General features: G+C 46.5%; 1 protein-coding gene across 1 annotated transcript; it reads right to left on the reverse strand.

Annotated features, from left to right (window-relative positions):
* Nucleotides 1-9,874: 9,874 nt before the first annotated feature.
* On the reverse strand, nt 9,875-14,434 carry LOC125341782 (sperm motility kinase Z-like). Its single transcript, XM_048333874.1, has 2 exons — nt 13,436-14,434; nt 9,875-9,907 (listed from the first exon to the last, which is right to left on the reverse strand). The coding sequence occupies exons 1-2, from the start codon at nt 14,432-14,434 to the stop codon at nt 9,875-9,877; spliced, it is 1,032 nt and encodes a 343-aa protein (XP_048189831.1).
* Between the last annotated feature and the right edge of the window lie 7,482 nt (nt 14,435-21,916).

The raw sequence follows: 21,916 nt of genomic DNA on the forward strand, positions 1-21,916 counted from the left end.
TGTAAGTGCCCTAGGCTTCTCATGGACACTTATCTCCTATCAACCACCAGAAAGACAGAGAGGAAAAGAAGAAAAGAATGAGAGAGAAGAAAGAAATAAAGAAAAACAGAAAGGAAGGAAGGAACGAATGAACGAAGGAAAGAAGGAAGGAACGAAGGAAGGAAGGAAGGTAAAGACAGACACACAGAGAAACAGTAAAGAAGGAAAGAGAGAAATAGAATGCAAGATAAAGAAAAGAGAGAAATGGAGAGACAGAAACAAACAGAGAGGAAGAAAGAGGAAAGAGAAAGAGATATAGAAATAAAGAAAAAGAAAGGGAATGAAAAAAAGAGGAAGAAAAGAAAAGAAAGAAAGAAAGGAAGGAAGGAAGAGAAAATGGAGAGAAAGAAAGTAAGGCAAATAGTGAGAAGTTGAGCTGTGACTCAAGTAGTAGAGCCTGTTAGACTTGTGGGGATACAAAAGAAACTGAGACAAGGTAGCCATGCCATAAGTTCAAGCCCCACAGCTTTCACACAAAAAGAGAGAGAAAGAAAGAAAGTAAGAGAGAGAAAGAGAAAAAAAGAAAGAAAAAGAAAAAAACCAGTATCCAGGGGGTGTCTCATGTCCGTACTCGGAGCAAACAGCAATCCTCAGATTTTAGGACCCTGTGTGTAGTGTGCCCTTGGCTACCCATGGGCTCTCTTCTCCTAGTAGCCACCAAGAAAAAATAAAAAGGACTAAAGTTGATCTCTGGCTTAAATAGGAGAGCCTGCTAGCCTTCAAGTAAAAAAAGAAAAGAAAAGAAACAAAAAAAGCAAACACATTGCAACAATTAAGTTTTGGCTCTAACTGTACACTCTCTTTGATTTAAGCATAGAAACAAAAACAAAAAAGCATCCAGTCATGGATAGTGATGAGGCCCTGAGTTCAAGCCCTACAAGAAGAACCAAAAAACAAAAATAATAATAAAACATAAAACCCGCCCCACCCCCACCACCCCATACACACAATGGCAGAAATGCCCTTGTGGGTAAACATGGAGAACCTGCTAGCTTTGAGGGAAAAAATGAGGAAATGTAGCCAGTGCCTGGTTTCACCCACCAGACCCAACCAGCACACAGAGAAACACCACCCCCAACAACAAAAAGGCAGAAGTTCCACTGTGGCTCGATGTGTGAATCCTGCTAACCCTGAGCAAATACAGAAAAGCATAAAAAAATCGTGAAAAATTGGCAGGCAGCCCCTGAGTTCCATCGTTAGGAACGGCAGCATTACCACTCAAAAACAAGTCACAAGGGCTGGGAACATAGCCTAGTGGCAAGAGTGCCTGCCTCGGATACACGAGGCCCTAGGTTCGATTCCCCAGCACCACATATACAGAAAACGGCCAGAAGCGGCGCTGTGGCTCAAGAGGCAGAGTGCTAGCCTTGAGCACAAAGAAGCCAGGGACAGTCAGTGCTCAGGCCCTGAGTCCAAGGCCCAGGACTGGCCAAAAAAAAAAAAAAAGTCACAAGCTGAGCTTTGGCTGAAATTGTAGAGCCTGCTAGAAGAAAAACACACAACTACAACAAGAAGGAAGGAAGGAAGAAATGAATGAAGGAAGGAAGGAACAAGGAAGGAAAGAAAGAAAGAGAGAGAGAGAAGGAGGGAATGAGGGGGTTGGGAAGGAGGGAGGGAGAGAGGGAGGCAGGGAGGGAGGAAGGAAGGATAAAGAAAAACAAGCATGTTCAGGCCTGAGCATAAATAAGCTCTAGAGTTAGCAGACCCCTATACTGTAATAACAATAACAAAATAATAATAATAAAATTAATGCAAAGGAAGGCAAAATACTTAAGGTGAGAGTCAGGACCTAACAACAACATACGGAACAGGAACTAAATATACATATATATTATATTTATATATGTATATATATTTATATATACTTATATATATTTATATATACTTATATATATTTATATATACTTATATATATATATTTATATATATTCATATATATATGAAATAAAAAAAAAACAAGTACCAATAAATGAAAAGGAGGGTATAGAAGAGAGGAGCAAAAAAATGATTTTTAAATTCATGGCCCACAACTATAATCATACCTGCTAAGATTGCTGAAATCTGAGGATCATGGTTCGAAGCCAATATACGCAGGAAAATAAGCTAGACTTGTTTTAGTGAGTACCGGTCTTGGGCTTGAAATTGCTGTGTTTTGCTCATGGCTAGAGCTCTACAACGTCCTGCCTCGTGGCGGTTTTACTTTGTGAGATAAGAGTCTCATGGACTTTCCTGCCCAGGCTGGCTTTGAACCACGATCCTCAGATTTCAAGTCTCTCTGTAGTGCCCGGGGCTATGCATGGTCTCTTGTCTCAAATTAACCACGAAAAAACTAAAAAGTGCAAGACAGAAGTTGAGCTTTGGCTAAAAAATAATATAGCCTGCCAGCAATGAGGACCACAAATACAAAAATACTAAGGCCAAGCGGCTTTGCACTGAGTTCAAATCCTAGAACTTACACACAGATACACACACACACACACACACACACACACACACACATAAAGAATAACAGAAGTTGAGCTGTGGCTCACGGTGTGAAACCTGCTCTAAAAAGACAGAGAACAAAGAACATCAGGGAGAGTGGCCAGGCCTTTAGTCATAAGCCATAAAACCTGCAGGAACAACAAACAACAAAAAGAAGAAATTTACAGGAAGGCTAAGGAGCCAATTTCAGATTTTTAAAATTGAGGCTCATACCTGCCATTTAAGCTGCTCATTGTGGGTGAAATCTGAGGATCATGGTTTGATGCCAGCCAGGGCAGGAAAGTCCATGAGACTCATGTTCGTCTTTGCCAGGGGTGGGCTCTAACTTGAGGTGTTTTCCTCATGGATAGTGCTGTACTTCTTCCTGTCTATTGGTGGTTAATTGAGATAAGTCTCATGGACTTTTCTGTCCTGGCTGGCCTCAAAGCCCAATCCTCAGATTTCAAGCCTCTCTGTAGTGCCCTTGAGTACTCCTGGGAATCATCTTGTAACCATGAAAAACAAACAAAATATCCAGGCAGAAGTTGAGCTCAAGTAGTAGACCCTGCTAGCCCTGAGCGAAACACACACACACACACACACACACACACACACACACACACACACTCTCTCTCTCTCTCTCTCTCTCTCTCACACACACACACACACACACACAGACACACATAAAGACAAAGTGTGGGGCTGGGGATATGGCCTAGTGGCAAGAGTGCTTGCCTTGTATAGATGAAGCCCTGGGTTCAATTCCACAGCACCACATATATAGAAAATGGCCAGAAGTGGTGCTATGGCTCAATCGGCAGAGTGCTAGCCTTGAGCAAAAAGAAGCCAGGGACAGTGCTCAGGCCCTGAGTATAAGGCCCAGAACTGGCAAAAAAATAATAGAAAGAAAGGGGCTGAGGATATGGCCTACTGGCAAGAGTGCTTGCCTCGTATACATGAGGCCTTGGGTTCGATTCCCAAGCACCACATATACAGAAAACGGCCAGAAGTGGCGCTGTGGCTCAAGTGTCAGAGTGCTAGCCTTGAGCACAAAGAAGCTAGGGACAGTGCTCAGGCCCTGAGTCCAAGCCCCAGGATTGGCAAAAAAAAAAAAAAAAAAAAAAAAAAAAAAAAGACAAAGTGTGTATGCCCTCAGCTCAAGCCTAAGAACTTGCAAAAATACAATTAAAAAAAATCTTGAGGGGCTGGGAATATGGGCTAGTGGTAGAGTGCTTGCCTCTTATACATGAAAACCTGGGTTTGAATACCGAGCACCACATATATAGGAAAAGTCAGAAATGATGCTGTGGCTCAAGTGGAAGAGGGCTAGCCTTGAGTAAAAAGAAGCCAAGGACAGTGATCAGGCTCTGAGTCCAAGGTCCTGGACTGGCAAATAAAAAAATTTTTAAGCTACTGATCAAGGTGTGAGGTCTGTTCTAAATACAGAGAAAGACAGAGAGAGAGACAGAGAAACTTCAAGGAGAGTGGCCAGGCCTTTAGTAACAAGCCATAAAAACTGCACTAACAACAAAAAAACCTCAAGAACAAAAACTGAAAAAGAAGGTAAAAAAGAGCCAATTAAAGATTTTGAAATCAAGACTTTATATCTGTAATATAAGCTGCTCCTTGTAGGTGAAATCTGAGGATTGTGGTTTGAAGTCAGCCTGGGCAAGAAAGTCCATGAAACTCGTTTTTGTGTGTGCCATGGATTGGATTGAACCTGTGGTGTTCTACTCAAGACTAGGCTCTTCTTCTTTCTGTCTGTTGGTGGTTAATTGAGATGAGTCTCATGGACTTTCCTGCCCAGGCTGACTTCAAACCACAATCCTCAGATTTTTGGACACATAACTCTTTTAACCACCAGAAAGATAGAGAGGAAAGAAAGAAAGAAAGGAAGAAAGAAAGAAAAAAAGAAAGAAAGAAAGGAAGGAAGGTAGGAAGGAAGGAAGGAGAGAGAGAAAGAGAGACAGAGGGAGAGAGACAGAAAGAGGACAGAGAAAAAGAAAACTAGAAAGAGCTAGAAAAGAGATAGTGAGAGACAGAGACAAAGAGACAGGAAGAACAAAGAAAGAGAAATAGAAAGAAAGTGAGAAATAGAGAAAGAGAAAGAAAGAAAAAGAGAAAGAGGAAAGAAAGAAAGAAAGAAAGAAAGAAAGAAAAAGAAAGAAAGAAAGTAAGACAGGCAAACAGGCAGAAGTTGACCAGTGACTCAAGTATTAGAGCCTGCTAGCCTTGTGGGGGGCAAAAAAAAACTGAGACAAAGTAGCTATGTCCTGAGTTCAAGCACCAGAGCTTCCACAAAAGAAAGAGAGAGAGAGAGAGACAGAAACCAACAAAGAAAGGAAGAGGGAGAGAGGTAAAGAAAGAAAGAAAGAGAGAGACACAGAAACACAGAAAGAGGAAAGAGAAAGAAAATGAAAAGAGAGAGAAAGAGACAGGAAGAAAGAGGAAAGAGAATGGGAAAAATAGAAAGAAAGAGAAACAAAAAGAAGAAGAGGAGAGGAAAAAGAAGGAAGGAAAGAATGAATTAATGAAAGAAAGAGACCAAGACAAGCAGACAGGCAGAAGTGGAGCTGTGGCTCAAGGAGTGGAGCCTGCTAGCCCTGCATTAAAAAAAAAAAAGTAACAAAACATCCCAGCAATCCAATTGTGGCTCTACTTGTACACCTTCTTGGAATTAGGCATAAGAACAAAATCAAAACAAAAACCACCAGCTCTTGAACAATGATGAGGTACTGATTTCAAGCCCTAGCAAAAGAACAAAAACAAAACAGTGGTTGACCTGTGGCTCAAGTTGTAGAGTCTGCTAGTTTCACATGAAAAACAATGCAAACAAAAAACCGTGGGTAAGTGGCTATGTTCTAACATCAGGCCAGAGGAACTGAACTAAAGAAGAAGAAGGGAACAAAAGAACAATTAGATAGAAGAAAAGGAAGATGATAAAAGAGAGAGCCATTTAAAGATTTTAAATTATGGCTCAAACCTGTAATCCTACCTACTCAAGTCGCTGAAATCTCAGGATCCATGTTCAAAGCCAGCCTGGGCGGGCTGCCCGCAGTTGGCAGTATTACTTCCTGACTCGAGGTGGTTAATTTCAGATAAGAGTCTCATGGAATTTCCTGCCCAGGCTGGCTTTGAACCACAATCCTCAGATTTTAGGACATTGTGTGTAGTGCCCTTGGCCACCCATGGACTCTTATCTCCTATTAAAAAAAAAGAAAGAAGGAAAACAAGACATAATTTGAGCTGTGCTTGGAGTAGTAAAGTGTGCTAGCCAGGAGGGGGAAAAACACTTAGAGGCACTCACAAGGTCCTAATTTCAAGCCCTTACAAATACCACCAAGAATTAATGAAATAAAATAAAACTTGGCTTCAGGGCTTGAGTTCTAGGCCTAGGAAAAGAACCAAAAACAAACAAACCAACAAGAATCCAAAAGGTCAGTCGTTTATGTTGGCCCAATTTTAGAGCAAGCTAGTTTTCAGAGATTAAGAAAGAAAAACTGAGCAAAAGAGGCAAGGTCCCGTTAACAATGACAACAACAGAAAATAACAGTAAATAGGGGTTGGGAATATGGCCTAGTGGTAAAGTGGTCGTCTTGTATACATGAGGCCCTGAGTTCAATTCCTCAGCACCACATATATAGAAAAAGCCAGAAGTGGCGCTGTGGCTCAAGTAAGTGAGTGCTAGCCTTGAGCCAAACAAGCCAGGGACAGTGCTCAGGCCCTGGGTCCATGGTGCAGGACTGGCAAAAAAAAAAAATCTTATTTTGAGCTATGGCTGAAGGTGTGAGGTTTGCTCTAAAGACAGAGAAACACACACAATCACACACACACACACACACACACACACACACACACAGAGTGAGAGAGAGAGAGAGAAACTTCAAGGAGAGTGGCCAGGCCTTTAGTAACATGCCATAAAAACTGCACTAACAGGGCTGGGAATATGGCCTAGTGGCAAGAGTGCTTGCCTCTTTTACATGAAGCCCTGGGTTCAATTCCCCAACACCACATATATAGAAAATGTCCAGAAGTGGCGCTGTGGCTCAAGTGGCAGAGTGCTAGACTTGGGCAAAAAGAAGCCAGGGACAGTGCTCACGCCCTGAGTCCAAGGCGAAGGACTGGAAAAAAAAAAGTCACTGGAAATACTGCACTAACAACAAACAAACCCAAGAACAATAACTGAAAAAGAAGGCAAAGAAGAGCCAATTAAAGTTTTTAAAATTGAGACTTTCCATCTGTAATGTAAGCTGCTCCTTGTAGGTGAAATCTGAGGAATGCGGTTTGAAGCCAACCTGGGCAGGAAAGTCCATGAGACTCTTTTGTGTGTGTGCCAGGGATGGGATTGAATTTGTGGTGTTCTACTCAAGACTAGGCTCTACTTCTCTCTATGTATTGGTGGTTAATTGAGATGAGTCTCATGGACTTTCCTGCCCAGGCTGGCTTCAAACCGCAATCCTCAGATATTCCGACACTGTGTAAGTGCCCTAGGCTTCTCATGGACTCTTATCTCCTGTTAACCACCAGAAAGAGAGAGCAGACAGAAAGAAGAAAGCAAGAAAGAAAGGAAGGAAAGAAGGTAGGAAGGAAGGAAGGAAGGAAGGAAGGAAGGAAGGAAGGAAGGAAGGAAGGAAGGAAGAAGGAAGGAAAAAGGAAAAGGAGAGACATACCGAAAGTCAGAAAGAGGAAAGAGAGAAAGAGAAATAGAGAGATGGAAACGAGACAGTGAGAGACAGAAAGAGACAGGAAGAAAGAAGTAAGGGAAATAGGAAGAAAGTAAGAAATAGAGACAGAAAAAGAAAAAAAAGAGAAAGAGAGGAAAGAAAGAAAGGAAGGAAGGAACGAAGGAAGGAAGAAAGAAAGACAGGCAAATAGGCTGAAGTTGAGTTGTGACTCAAGTAGTAGGGCCTGCTAGCCTTGTGAGGTGGGAAAGAGAATGAGACAAGGCAGCCATGCCCTGAGGTCAAACACCAGAGCTTCCACAAAAGAAAGAGAGAGAAAGAAAGCAACAAAGAAAGGAAGAGGGAGGGTGGGAAAGAAAGAAAGAAAGAGAGGGACACAGGGAGACAGAAATAGGAAAGAGAAAAAAATGAAAAGAGCAAGTGAGAAAGAGACAGGAAGAAAGAGGAAAGAGAATGAGCAAAATAGAAAGAAAAAAACAGAGAAAGAAAGAACAAAAGTAGAGGAAAAAGAAGAAAGGAAAGAATGAATGAATGAAAGAAGAAAGAGACAAAGACAAGCAGACAGGCAGAAGTGGAGCTGTGGCTCAAGGAGTGGAACCTGCTAGCCCTGTAATTAAAAAAAAATTAACAAAACATCCCAGCAACCTAATTGTGGCTCTACTTGTACACCTTCTTGGAATTAAGCATAAGAACAGAAGCAAAACAAAAATCACCAGCTCTTGAACAATGATGAGGTACTGATTTTAAGCCCTAGCAAAAGAACAAAAACAAAACAGTGGTTGACCTGTGGCTCAAGTTGTAGAGTCTGCTAGTTTCAAATTGAAAAACAATGCAAACAAAAAACTGAGGGTAAGTGGCTATGTTCTAACATCGGGCCAGAGGAACTGAACTAAAGAAGAAGAAGGGGAAAAAAAGAACAGTAATATAGAAGAAAAGGAAGATGATAAAAGAGAGAGCCATTTAAAGATTTTAAATTATGGCTCAAACCTGTAATCCTACCTATTCAAGTCGCTGAAATCTGAGGATGACTATTCGAAGCCAGCCTGGGCAGGAAAGTCCATGAGACATTCCTTAGTGAATGCCAGGGGTTGGCTTGAACTTAGGGTGTTTAGCGCTTGAGACGCTCTACTACTTTCTGTCTTGTTGGTGGTTAGAGATAAGAGTGTCATGGTCTTTTCTGCGTAGGCTGGCCTTGAACCCTATTCCTCAGATTTCAAGCCTGTCTGTGGTGCCCTAGGTTTTCCATGGTACTCCTATATCCTATTTATTAGCCACCAAAGAAAAAAAAATACAGACAGAAGTTGAGCTGTGACTCAAGTAGAGCCTGTTAACCTTGTGGGGGGGGAAATGAAACTGAAACAAAGTAACCATGCCCCAAGTTCAAGACCCAGAGCTTCCACAAATAAAAGAAAAAGAGAGAGACACATTTTTGTGTGTGCCAGGGATGGGATTGAATTTGTGGTGTTCTACTCAAGACTAGGCTCTACTTCTCTCTATGTATTAGTAGTTAATTGAGATGAGTCTCATGGACTTTCCTGCCCAGGCTGGCTTCAAATCGCAATCCTCAGATTTTTGGACACTGTGTAAGGGCCCTAGGATTCTCATGGACTCTTATCTCCTATGAACCACCAGAAAGAAAGAGCAGACAAAAAGAAGTGAGCAAGGAAGCAAGCAAGCAAGCAAGCAAGAAAGAAAGAAAGAAAGAAAGAAAGAAAGAAAGAAAGAAAGAAAGAAAGAAAGAAAAATGGAAAGAAAGACAGGAAGAAAGAAAGTAAGAAAGAAAAGAGAAAGGAAAAACAAAAGAAAGGAACGGAAGGAAGGGAAGACAGACAAAAAAGGAAGGAAGGAAGGAAGGAAGGCACAGTTGTTTAGAAGTGACAATTCTCAGCCTATGTGGAGATGGATCTCTGTGCTCTGCCCCCTGGGGCTGTGCAGCCTTGGGAGAACTCATAGGCTGGGCCCCACCTGACTTCCTTATTCCCTGAGCTCTGGGCAGAGACCCGGCCCGGGAGGGGGCTGTGGGCACCAGCAGAGGTAATCACTCAGGCGCTTGCTCACCCGAGGGGCTGCACCCAAGTCAACCCCATCACCAGCAGCCATCTAGGCTGCTTTGTTTCTCATTGTGGTTTTTTTTTTTTAATTTTTATTTTTTTTAAAACATTTTAAAGAAGGGAAGGTTATATTATACTTATAAAATCACTTATAGAATTAATTTATACCATGTTCATTTCTAAAGGAAGGCTATAGGGAATTGTATACACACTATAAGTAAAATTAGAATTAATTAAAAAATAACTTGAAGCTTAAGCGATGAAGTGATTTAGCTAGGTTTAAAGTGGGGCCCAACACCTCTCCACTATGCGCGTTCATCCTAAGTGTGCTAAGGATGGAGAATACAGAGCCGACAGCGTTTTCAGGCAACCACAGGCAGTGGGATCGCAGTTGTTTCCTTCAGATGAATGTTCCTGCTGTCTTTGCAGGACTTTCACTTTTTTTATTTTTTTGGAAGAAAATGAGTCAAGTGTTTCCAGGCAGGACAATTGGTGACCATCAGAGCAGTCTTCTATGGGGTTAGCAGTGTTCAGAGCCTCCAGCTCGGGTTCCCTTGTATGCCCCTGTTGGTCCAAATCCCCTGCCTGGGGTTGTGTGAGTCAATGACAGGGCATCTGGCTCTCAGTGACTTTGGTCTTTCAGTCTCTGCCATCCCTGGAAATGTTTTCTTCCTGGGGAAGCACACAGCAGCACAGTCTGCAAAGGGCAGCGACTATCCTGCCAAACACCCCCGTTCTTCCCTGCTCTCTCCTGGGTCTAGAGTCTCTGTAATCATCCTGAGGCTGCCCAGAGGGAAGGACATTTTCCTCGGATGTGTTGTTTCTGCCCCGAAAACAACAGCAGCCAGGGGAGTTTCCTGAGCACGCTGGGGACACAACAGTGGGCAGTTGCTGTGCAGCCTCCTCTGGCTGCATTTGACATTCATTCCAGGAGAATCTGCTAGGCCCCATTCCAGGCTCCTTGCAGCCCTGACTCTTGCTAACCCTGCAGAGGCTGTTCTCATAACCAAGCCATGCAGGGAGGAGGGATTGGGATTTGGCTTTGCAGCTCTGCATCTCCCCCTGGCTCTTGGGGGTGGAGGAGCAGTGGAGGGCAGTCTCCAGGTCTTCCTGGGAGAGGACCATGGGACTGGAGCACCTCTGCAGTAAATAGAGGGGAATGGCAGGCAAGGAGGCACTTCTGCCACTCTGCTTCTCATCCCAGGCCAAGAGAAACTGATATGGCAATGGCATAGATTGAATCTGGAAAGGTAAACCCATCTCCCCGTGGTTCTTGGGGGTGGAGGAGCAGTGGAGGGCAGGCTTGGGCTCTTCATTGGAGAGGAGACTGGGACTGGAGCTCCTCTGCAAGAAGCAGAGGGGAATGGCAGGCAGGGAGGCACTTCTGTCACTCTGCTTCTCATCCCAGGCACACAGAAACTGAGATGGCAATGGCACAGATTGATTTTGGGAAGGTAAACCCATCTCCCCGTGGTTCTTGGGGGTGGAGGAGCAGTGGAGGGCAGGCTCCATGTCTTCCTTGGAGAGGAGACTGGGACTGGAGCTCCTCTGCAAGAAGCAGAGGGGAATGGCAGGTGGGAAGGCATTTCTGCCACTCTGCTTCTCATCCCACCCCCACAGAAACTGAGATGGCAATGGTGAAGATTGAATCTGGGAAGGTAAACCCATCTCCTCGTGGTTCTTGTGGGTGGAGTAGCAGTGGAGTGCAGGTTCCAGGTCTCCTTTGGAGAGGACACTGGGACTGGAACTCCTCTGCAAGAAGCAGAGGGGAATGGCAGGTGGGGAGGCAGTTCTGCCACTCTGCTTCTCATCCCAGGCCCACAGTAACTGAGATGGCAATGGTGAAGATTGAATCTGTCAAGGTAAACCCATCTCCCCGTAGTTTTTGGGGGTGGAGAAGCAATGGAGGGCAGGCTCCTGGTCTACCTGGGAGAGGATACTGCGACTGGAGCTCCTCTGCAAGAAGCAGAAGGGAATGGCAGGTGGGGAGACAAATCTTCCACACGGATTTTCATCCCAGGCCCACAGAAACTGAGACTGTAATGGAGAAGTTTGAATCTGGCAAGGTAAACCCAACTCCCCGTAGTGTTTGGGGTTGGAAAAGCAATGGAGGGCACGCTCTGGGACTCCCTGGGAGAGGATACTGCGACTGGAGCTCCTCTGCAAGAAGCAGAAGGGAATGGCAGGTGGGGAGGCATTTCTGCCACTCTGCTTCTCATCCCACCCCCACAGAAACTGAAATGGCAATGGTGATGATTGAATCTGGCAAGGTAAGCCCATCTCCCCGTAGTTTTGGGCGGTGGAAAAGCAATGGAGTGCAGGCTCCTGGTCTACGTGGGAGAGGATACTGCGACTGGAGCTCCTCTGCAAGAAGCAGAGGGGAATGGCAGGTGGGGATGCATTTCTGCCACTCTGCCTCTCATCCCAGGCCCACAGAAACTGAGACTGTAATGGAGAAGTTTGAATCTGGCAAGGTAAACCCATCTCCCCGTAGTTCTTGGGGATGGAGAAGCAATGGAGGGCAAGCTCCAGATCTACCTGGGAGAGGATACTAGGACTGGAGCTCCTCTGCAAGAAGCAGAGGGGAATGGCAGGTGGGGAGGCAGGCCTGCCACTCTGCTTCTCATCCCAGGCCCACAGAAACTGAGATGGCAATGGTGAAGATTGAATCTGGGAAGGTAAACCCATCTCCCCATAGTTTTTGGGGGTGGAAAAGCAATGGAGGGCAGGGTCCAGATCTACCTGGGAGAGGATACTGGGACCGGAGCTCCTCTGCAAGAAGCAGAGGGGAATGGCAGGTGGGGAGGCAATTCTTCCACACGGATTCTCATCCCAGGCCCACAGAAACTGAGATGGAAATGGAGAAGTTTGAATCTGGCAAGGTAAACCCATCTCCCCGTAGTTTTGGGGGGTGGAAAAGCAATGGAGGGCAGGCTCTGAGTCTCCCTGGGAGAGGATACTGCGACTGGAGCTCCTCTGCAAGAAGCAGAGGGGAACGGCAGGTGGGGAGGCACCTCTGCCACTCTGCTTCTCATCCCTGGCCCACAGAAACTGATATGGCATTGGTGATGATTGAATCTGGGAAGGTAAACCCATTTCCCCGTAGTTCTTGGGGGTGGAGAAGGAGTGGAGGGCAGGGTCCAGGTCTACCTGGGAGAGGATACTGGGAATGGAGCTCCTCTGCAAGAAGCAGAGGGGAATGGCAGGTGGGGAGGCAGTTCTGCCACTCTGCTTCTCATCCCAGGCCCACAGAAGCTGAGATGGCAATGGTGAAGATTGAATCTGGCAAGGTAAACCCATCTCCCTGTAGTTTTGGGGGGTGGAAAAGCAATGGAGGGCAGGGTCCAGGTCTACCTGGGAGAGGATACTGGGCCTGGAGCTCTTCTGCAAGAAGCAGAGGGGAACGGCAGTTGGGGACGCACTTCTGCCACTCTGCTTCTCATCCCTCGCCCATAGAAACTGAGATGGAAATGGTGAAGATTGAATCTGGGAAGGTAAACCCATCTCCACGTGGTTCTTTGGGTTGGAGGAGCAGTGGTGGGCAGGCTCTAGGTCTTCCTTGGAGAGGACCATGGGACTGGATCTCCTCTGCAGGAAGCAGAGGGGAATGGCAGGTGGGGAGGCACTTCTGCCACCCTGCTTCTCATCCCAGGCCCACAGAAACTGAGATGGCAATGGTGAAGATTGAATCTGGGAAGGTAAACCCATTTCCCCATAGTTCTTGGGGGTGGAGGAGCAGTGGAGGGCAGGCTCCAGGTCTACGTGGGAGAGGATACTGGGAATGGAGCTCCGCTGCAGGAAGCAGAGGGGAATGGCAGGTGGGGAGGCAGTTCTGCCACTCTGCTTCTCATCCCTGGCCCACAGAAACTGAGATGGCAATGGTGAAGATTGAATCTGGGAAGGCAAACCCATTTCCCCGTAGTTCTTGGGGGTGGAGGAGCAGTGGAGGGCAGGCTCCAGGTCTACCTGGGAGAGGATAGTGGGACTGGAGCTCCTCTGCAAGAAGCCGACTGGAATGGCAGGTGGGAAGGCATTTCTGCCACTCTGCTTCTCATCCCAGGCCCACAGAAACTGAGATGGCAATGGTGAAGATTGAATCTGGGAAGGTAAACTCTCTCTTTCCTCTAGAGGGAAGGTGGAAAGGTTTGTGAAAGTTGTGTATTTTCCAGTACCCAAGTGTTCAAATTGTGCAGAGCTGACACTGTCTGACTTGAAGTCACTTTGTAGAAGCAGGTAGGTGGCCATCACGGCATCAAATGTCCTCTGTGTTACTGACTCGTGGATCTGACGCTCGGTGTAACCCATGTCACACATTATGCTGACAACCAATGGGTCTAGGTGATTGGGCAGTGGCTCATCCTGATACAGGGAGCCTTCCTCAATCGGAGCCAACCATGGGTGCACCATGACTTGTTGTATATTCGGCCTGTATTCTGGATTTACAGTTAAGAACTGGGAAATGATGCTTTGTCCTTTTGCACTCAAGTGAAATGGTATCTCATACCTGCCATGCACAATTGCTTCACGTAGCTGGTTGCTATTGCTCCCTTGAAAAGGGAATTGTCCCGTCACCATAAACAAAAGTATTGTGCCCAGACACCACACATCGACCTTGAAGCCATCATACGCTTTCTTCAAGTAGATCTCAGGGGCACGGAAGACATAGGCTCCTCGGACTTCTGTGAGCAACTGCCCTGGGGCAACTCTTACACTTAACCCAAAGTCGCTGACTTTGGCATTGCCGTATTCATCCAGTAGGATGTTGTCAGGCTTTAGGTCGAGGTGCGCAATCCAGTTGACATGGCAGTACTGCACAGCACTTAATATCTGCTGCAGAAGCTTTCTGGCTTCGTTCTCAAAAAGGCAGCGTGAATTTTGGATCCAGGTCTGTAGGTTTCCCTTGGTGGCCATTTCCATGACCAAGTATGTGTGTTCCTCTCCCTGGATCACTTGGTACACCCTGATCAGGTGGGGGTGACTCAGGGACTTAACAATGTCCACCTCATTTTCTACCAGTATGGGGTAGTCTCTTGTCTGCAGTACTTTCACTGCTACCTCTTTGTCTGTGAGGTGGTGACAGGCCTTCTTCACATGCCCATAGGTGCCAGAGCCAATGGTGTGATATACATAGTATTGGCTGGTAAGGGCCTCCTCGTCTTGGGAGGAGAATGTGGTACATTCGCTGTGACTTAACTCCATATTGTTGATGGGACAGCTAGGGAAATGTGTTGGGTCGTGAATCTTAAGTAGACTTATCTGGATATATACACCAGGTAACAAATCTTAAACTTAGCTAAATAATAGGGTAGGTATGTAATCTTAAACTTAGATAAAGCAATGTGGTGGGTATTAAATCTTAATTAAACTTAGCTAAATCATTTCAGCAATAGCTCAGCTTAGCACAGTATAACCTCCAGAATAATGGAAATTCCCCCAACCGACACCACCCCAAGCCTCCCTCCCTCCCCCCACCCCCACCCCCAAATGAAAGCTTCAACCTCGCTCAGGTTTCAGTGCAGCCTTTTGTCTGATCGCAGGAGTTCAGTCGGGATCGCTCAGCACCACAAGGGAGGAAGGAACCGCCTTCTGCAACTGCAGCCTGGCCTCGGAATGACAGGTGAGGAAATGGGCCAATCACAGGCAGGCCCGTGACAACACCGAGGGATGGACCAATCACAGGCGGTACCGGTGACATCGGCCCCCGTGGCGGTCTTGCGCCTAGGCCTCGAGCACCAGCTGTCAAGGACGCGAGGGCCCGAGGACCGCCGCCAAGCACGCGAGGTGGACGCCGGGTCACCCGCGAGGCCCGAGGTGGACGTCGCACAGTCACCCGCGTGGCCCGAGGTGGACGCCGCGGTCACCCGCGTGGCCCGAGGTGGACGCCGCGGTCACACACGTGGCACGAGATGGCTGCCGCGGTCACCCGCGTGGCGGCATCTCAGGAACCCGAGGACCGCGGCCCAGCGCCTCCAGGTCCCCCGGCGCTGCAGGCCCAGGCCCTCGGCCTCCCTGTGGCAGGTGCCGCATCCGGGCCTCTCTGCGGTGGAGAGACTAACCACAGCTAAGCCACATTCCCAGCCCCCACTTCCAACCTGTCGCTGGTGAGTTGACCTAAGAGTCTCATGTACTTTCCTTCCTTTGCATGTCTTTCCATCTGGATCCTTAGCTCTCAGCCTCCTGAGATCTCCTCAGCTAGGATTAGAAGTATTACCAAGGCCCCGGGCTCTCTTGTTTTATTTTATTTTTCAGGGGGTGGGGTAGGGGGGTTGGGGCAGTCGTGGGGCTTGAACTCAGGGCTTGGGCTCTGTCCCTGAGCTTCTTTTTGCTCAAGCCTAGCACTCTGCCACCTGAACCACAGCGCCACTTCCAGCCTTTTCTGCTTATGTAGTGTAGATGAGTCAAACCCAAACTTTCATGCATGCTCGGCACACACTCTATTGTAAAGCCACATTCCCAGCCTCTAGATTTAATTTTATTTTGGGACAGTACTGGAATTTGAAGTCAGGGCTCAGTGCTCTTTTGGAAAACATATATTTTTTATTAAGAAGTTGTACTTACAAAAAGGGGGATTTGATTCCAGATGTGGTCAATACAATGCATCTTGATTGATGGCACAGTTTCTGTCGTTCTCCATTTTTCTCTATCCCACCCCTACCCTCAAGTTGCTATTTTTTTTACATAGTTCACAATAAATATAATTTAATCTCAATTTTTCTGTCTCTATTTGTGTGCTCCCCACATGCATATTTCCATTTTGTTTTCATTCTCTCAAAGGGTTAGTTGTTCAAAGGAGTTACACCATTGGACTTATACGTGCAATTATGTACTCTGTCATCATCCTTCACTGATGAATATTCTAGATGTTTCTAAACTTTTCCTTGTACCCATATTTCTGTAATGTTCATCTCTGAAGTCTATGTCTTAGCACACTTTAGAAACTTGATTGGTAAGACAACTTCTTAGAAGATTTAAACCCTACACTAGTACCTTTCTGTGTGTTCACTAAAGTAGTGTGTCAATGCTCATGTCAGCCTTCCAAGACTGGTGGCTGCCTCATTGGCTGCCCGAGGCTCAATGTGCTGGAAGGTGGTGTTCATCTTTATTGTGAAGAGAGGTGATAATGTAAGAAAGTGCTTAACGTTTCTCTGCCTGTCCCAGTTGTCTGATAAATGACTGTGGTTAGTGCCATGGCCTTTATCCCTTGAATGGTCAGGAACTGATTTCTAGAGCCTGAGAGAAAATATAACTCAAGTTGATGGGATGGTGTAATGCTATTTTAGGTGGCACTGTTTTTAGGGTGCTCAGCTATTTAAGAGGAATATCAGATAGGACAGCAAGTTAGGAAAGTTTTGTTGTTGTTTGGTCAATCGTGAGGCTTGAACTCATGGCCTGGAGGATGTCCCTGAGCACTTTTTCTCAAGGCTAGTACTCTGCCACCTTGAGCCACAGCTCCAATTCTGGTTTGCTGGTGATTAATTGGAGATAAGAGTCTCTGGGACTTTCCTGAAATCGTGATCCTCAGCCTCCCGAGTAGCTAGGATGCCAGCTGTGACCACCAATGCCCTGCTGAAAGACTTTTTCAGATAGCAAAGGAAAAACAAATCAAGTATTATGCTCCAAATTTAGAACTTTTCTCTGTCTCGCTTTCGCAAAGGCTTTTTCAGTAATATACAATCAATCTGGAGAAAAGTCAGTTGCCAGCAGCAACATGTTGACTTTGTTTTGTTTCTGTGTGTGTGTGTGTGTGCGTGCGTGTGTGTGTGTGTGTGTGTGTGTGTGTTGTATGTACCCACACATGGCTTGTGATTCCATTTACCAAACCTCCCAACACTGCCACCTCTACACTCCCGGCCACAGGGGCAGCAAGTGTCACCACTGCTTGCTCCGGCCCAGATGTGAACTCCTGTGGTCATCAGGATAGTTTGGGTTAGAGTGACTCCACCTGCAGCAGGCAACGTTTCCTGAGTCCCCATCTATTGGCTGATGTGGGAAATCATTGGCAAGGGAGCAAGCCAGGGAGGACAGCAGCAAGCTGAGGCCCCTTCCTTCCCAGACAAGATGGAGATCCTGGACGAGTCCCTGGATAAGTCCCCCAGCTCTCACCTGTCAGAAATGAATAGAAAAATGGTGCAGAACTGTTTGAGGCACTTTCCTTCCTGTCCTCCCCCCCACACCCCCCGTCTGAGCTAGGCAGCACACTGAGTGGAGGGGTCTGCTTGGTTTCATCCCACCCCAGGAACTATGTGTCCCTTCTCCTGGTTGCTAAGGAGTCAGGATCACATCTTTCTAAACAGTCAGTTACCAGGGCAATAGAGTCATAGAAGGAAGACAGCATTCTCAGTGCTGGACGGACCCTAGGAAGGAGGGGGAGTACTTTGGGAGGCAATTGTGCAGAAAGAAATACCGTCATTACCTGGTAATGAAACTGTAACTCCACTATACATCACCTTTGTCATTATAACAACAACAACAACAAGACAAACAAACAGGAGTGGGCTGGGAATGTGGCTCAGTGGTAGAGTGCTTGCCTCGCATGCATGAAGCCCTGGGTTCGATTCCTCAGCACCACATACACAGAAAAAGCTGGAAGTGGTGGTGTGGCTCAAATGGTAGAGCACTAGCCAATTACAGTTGTTAAAATGAGCAGAGAGCTGGTGGCTTACCCCTGCAGCTCAAGATACACAAAAGACAGAACTTGAAGCTCTCAATTCTAATCCAACACACACAGAAAAGTCCAGTAGGAATTACTGAGTGTGTGTGTGTGTGTGTGTGTGTGTGTCAGTCCTAGGTCTTGAATTCAGACCTTGAAACAGAAGTATTTTGATTACAGGTAACACTCGACTACCTGCTCTCTTTTGGAAGTTAAATGGAGATGATTCTCATGGACTTACCTGCCTGAGCTGTTTTCGAATCCCAGTCTTCCAATTTCAGGCACTGTTGTAGTGACCTTACCTTCATAGGAGATGAGCCACCAACGAAACCCAAAACAAGCAAAGAACCCCAGAAGCTGAGCTGTGGCTCAAAGAATGGAGCCTGCAGCAAAAACTCCGGGACATTAACCCGGTCGTAAGTTCAAGCCCAATGACCAACACAAAAAGAACAAGAAGAGGACAGGAGGAGGATAAAGAGGAGGAGGAGGAGGAGGAGGAGGAGGAGGAGGAGGAGGAGGAGGAGGAGAACAAGAACAAGTCCTTGCTGGGACTACACCCTGATTTCAAGGCCTATGAACAGCACCAAAAAAATAAATACATAGCTGACTGTAATCGTAGCTACTCAGGAGGTTGATTTCTGAGGATTGCAGCTGGAAGCTAATCTGGGCAGGGAAGTCATGAGACCCTTATTTCCAATTAACCATTTAAAAAAAAAGCCAAAAGTGAAGGTGCAGTTCAAGTGGTAGAGCTTTAGCCTTGAGTGAAAAAGCTCAGAAACAGCACAGAGTCCCCGAGTTCAAGCCCCAGGACAGCACAAATACAAAGATAATGTTATCTGCACATAAGGATAATTATACTCCTTCCTATCTACATACTTATGTTTCAATTGTCAAATTGACCGTGCTAGCAACACCAGTACAGTGCAACTTAAAAGTGCTGAGAGTAGATATATTCATTGTGTTGCTGATCTTAGGATATAAATACATGTGGTTTCACCATTATAAGCGGAATATTGGCTCTATACTTTTTATGTGTACATTTTTTTACTCAGTCACCCTCACCATTTTCCCTACCTCTAGCACTGGACACATTATCCAACACAGACTGTACTTTCTGTATGTTGTCATCACTATTTTTTTAGTACATTCTCCAGTAAGACTGGAATCTGGCACAACAGCCACCTTTTTCTCTAGGTGTCATACTATCTCTTTGCATACGTGATAGCTTTTAATAAAAACAGAATATTTAAAATGACATAGTGTAGCACCTGTGGACAAAACTTGTTTATTTCTTTAGCTACTTAAAGACTATTGTGGAGAATTCTGCTTTTCTACAGAGCTGTTCCAAGGGCCAAACCTAAGCACGCACAGGCTCATCAGGGTTTGCCTAGCAAGGTGCTACTTCTATTGCCCTCACTACACTGAGAAATGCCACTAACACTAGCTGATTGTTGTCTTGTTTGTGGGAGGAAAATGGGAGCTAGGAAGATGGAGACTTTTCTCCCCAGGATGTCTTCGAACTGCAAACCTCAGATCTCAGCCCCCGAGTAGCTAAGATTACAGGTGCCCTGTGTGAATACAGTTCTTTTTAGACCATGCCATCCCTTTCCTTTCTTTCCCTCTCCTGTCATTTCCCACTAGTTGCATAGTTCATTTCATCCCACACATTTTTATGGTTTGGGCTGGTGGGGGGGGCCTTCTATAAATTAGAGATTCTAGAGAGTGGGGACTGGGGTTGGGGATGGGGTGGATAGGAAAAAGCTGTGAGCCTTGGGGTGAAGAATTCAGAGTAGTGAGAGGCCAGGTACATACTTCAGGCTGGGCCAGACCAAGGAAGGCCTTGAATGCCAGAGTAGCTCATCACAGTCTTCGCTCTCGTTAGCTCTTGATCGTCCTTCCTTCCCTTCCCTTCCCTTCCCTTCCCTTCCCTTCCCTTCCTTTCCCTTCCTTCCTTCCTTCCTTCCTTTCCCTTCCTTCCTTCCTTCCTTCTTTCCTTCCTTCCTTTCCCTTCCTTCCTTTCTTCTTTCCTTCCTTCCTTCCTTCCTTCCTTCCCTTTTCCTCCATCCTTCTTCTTTCTTCCCTCCTTTTTTTCTCCCTTCTATTTTTTTCTTCCTTTCTTCCTCTCAATCTTTCTGCATTTGTGCGCACATGCGCGTGCTGGTTCTGATGCTTGAACTCAGGGCCTGGGTGCTGTCCCTGACCTCTTCAGTTTAAGGCTAGTGCTCTATTACCCTGAGTGTAAGTCGCTGGGGTTTTTCCCAGGTCAGAATTCTAGGCTGTAAACATGAGATTCTAAGACTCGAGAGTCAGTCTCCACTGTTGCTCCTGGCCTTTGCCTGTCAATCTGGACTTACAGTAGACTCATGGCTTTGGGTGTGGGCGTCCATGTGTGTGGTCTTGTGTCCCCTGCCTTATCAGGCTGGCCCAGAGGTGGTCAGTCCTTGCTTGTCCTGTGGCTGGCTGATGGGAGCAGTTTGGCCTTCCCAAGGTGCCTTTGAGGGGCAGGTAGGAAGGCACATGTAGAGAAAGGCAGCAACCCAGAAGATGCCCACATCTCTTTTGTAATGTAGTGCTGGTCCTGGGACCTGAAATCAGGGCTTGGGTGCTGTTCCGTAAGCCACAGCCCCACATCCAACTTTTTGGTAGTTTATTGGAGATAGAGTCTCATGGATTTGCCAGCCCAGGCTAGCTTTGGACTGTGACCCTCAGATCTCAGCCACCTAAGTAGCTATGATTATAGACATGAGCCACCAGTGCCTAGCTTCCCAGATCTCTTTGATTGGGGAGGAATGGGCCTGTGGCGTGAGCCTGCAGCCTCCACTGAATGGCAGGTTGTTTGGTGCTATCTCTGGAGTTGAGGCCTCATTGCATCTGGAGGTATGAGAGCCCCATGCGCAGGACTTCTGAGGCCTCATCTGCTCAGAAGACTGAGCCCCACTGTGCTTGGTGAAGCCACACCCATCCAGTGTTTTTACATCGTCTGGAAGGTGCTCGTCTCGTCCGGGAATGAGGTTGCCTGTCCTCCAGGAAGCACATAGCCATCAACAGTGAAGATAGTATCAATTTACTTTATCCACAAAGCTGTGTGTGTGTGTGTGTGTGTGTGTGTGTGTGTGTGTGTGTGTGTAGAGAGAGAATATATGTGTGCCCATGTGTGTGCACACCTATCCTGGGGCTTGAACTGAGGGCCTCTCCTTCTTCCTTAGCTTTTCCTTTTCTTTGGTTTTTGTTGCTTGTGGGGCTTGAACTCAGGGCCTGGGTGCTGACCCTGAGCTCTTTTGCTCAAAGCTAGCACTCTACTACTTTAAGCCACAGCACTCCTTCTGGTTCTCTGGTGGTTAATTGGAGATGAGCGTCTCAGACTTTCCTGCCCAGCCTGGATTCGAACTACCATCTTTGGACCTCAGCCTCCTGAGTAGCTAGGATTGCAGGCATGAGCCATTATATCACAGGAGGTTTCAGAGCTGAGAAAACTGAGGATCAGGGGGATTAAGTTGTGACCAGTGTGCAGTTAAGAAATCTGTGGCTAGAGACTACTCTAAGTCACCACACTGTTCTGGATGCTATGATCCAGTTCATTACATAGTTGACTACTGGCTGGGAACGTGGCTTAGTGGTAGAGTGCTTGCCTAGCATGCATGAAGCCCTGGGTTTGATTCCTCAGCACCACATAAACAGAAAACGCCAGAAGTGGCACTGTGGCTCAAGTGGTAGAGTGCTAGCCTTGAGCAAAAGAAACTCAGGGACAGTGCCGAGGCCCTGAGTTCAAGACCCAGGACTGACAAAACCACAACAAACAAACCAGAAAAAGGTTGAATGTTGTATCTCCGCCACTCAGAACCTAGGACCCAGCTCACCTGGCCTCCTCACCACACAGGGCCAGCTGATAAAGCCCCCCCCCCAATTCAGCAATCTCTATCAGGCTCTAGCAGGCCCAGGGGTCCCTTGATCTGGTTGCCCCCCCTGCACCCCCAGGGTGGGGCTTTCCTAGCAGTCAGCTGCCTCCTGGTCTGCCCAAGATAAGAAGAGCT

Source organism: Perognathus longimembris, chromosome 25 (genome assembly GCF_023159225.1).
Source record: "Perognathus longimembris pacificus isolate PPM17 chromosome 25, ASM2315922v1, whole genome shotgun sequence".
NCBI classification, from domain to species: domain Eukaryota; kingdom Metazoa; phylum Chordata; class Mammalia; order Rodentia; family Heteromyidae; genus Perognathus; species Perognathus longimembris.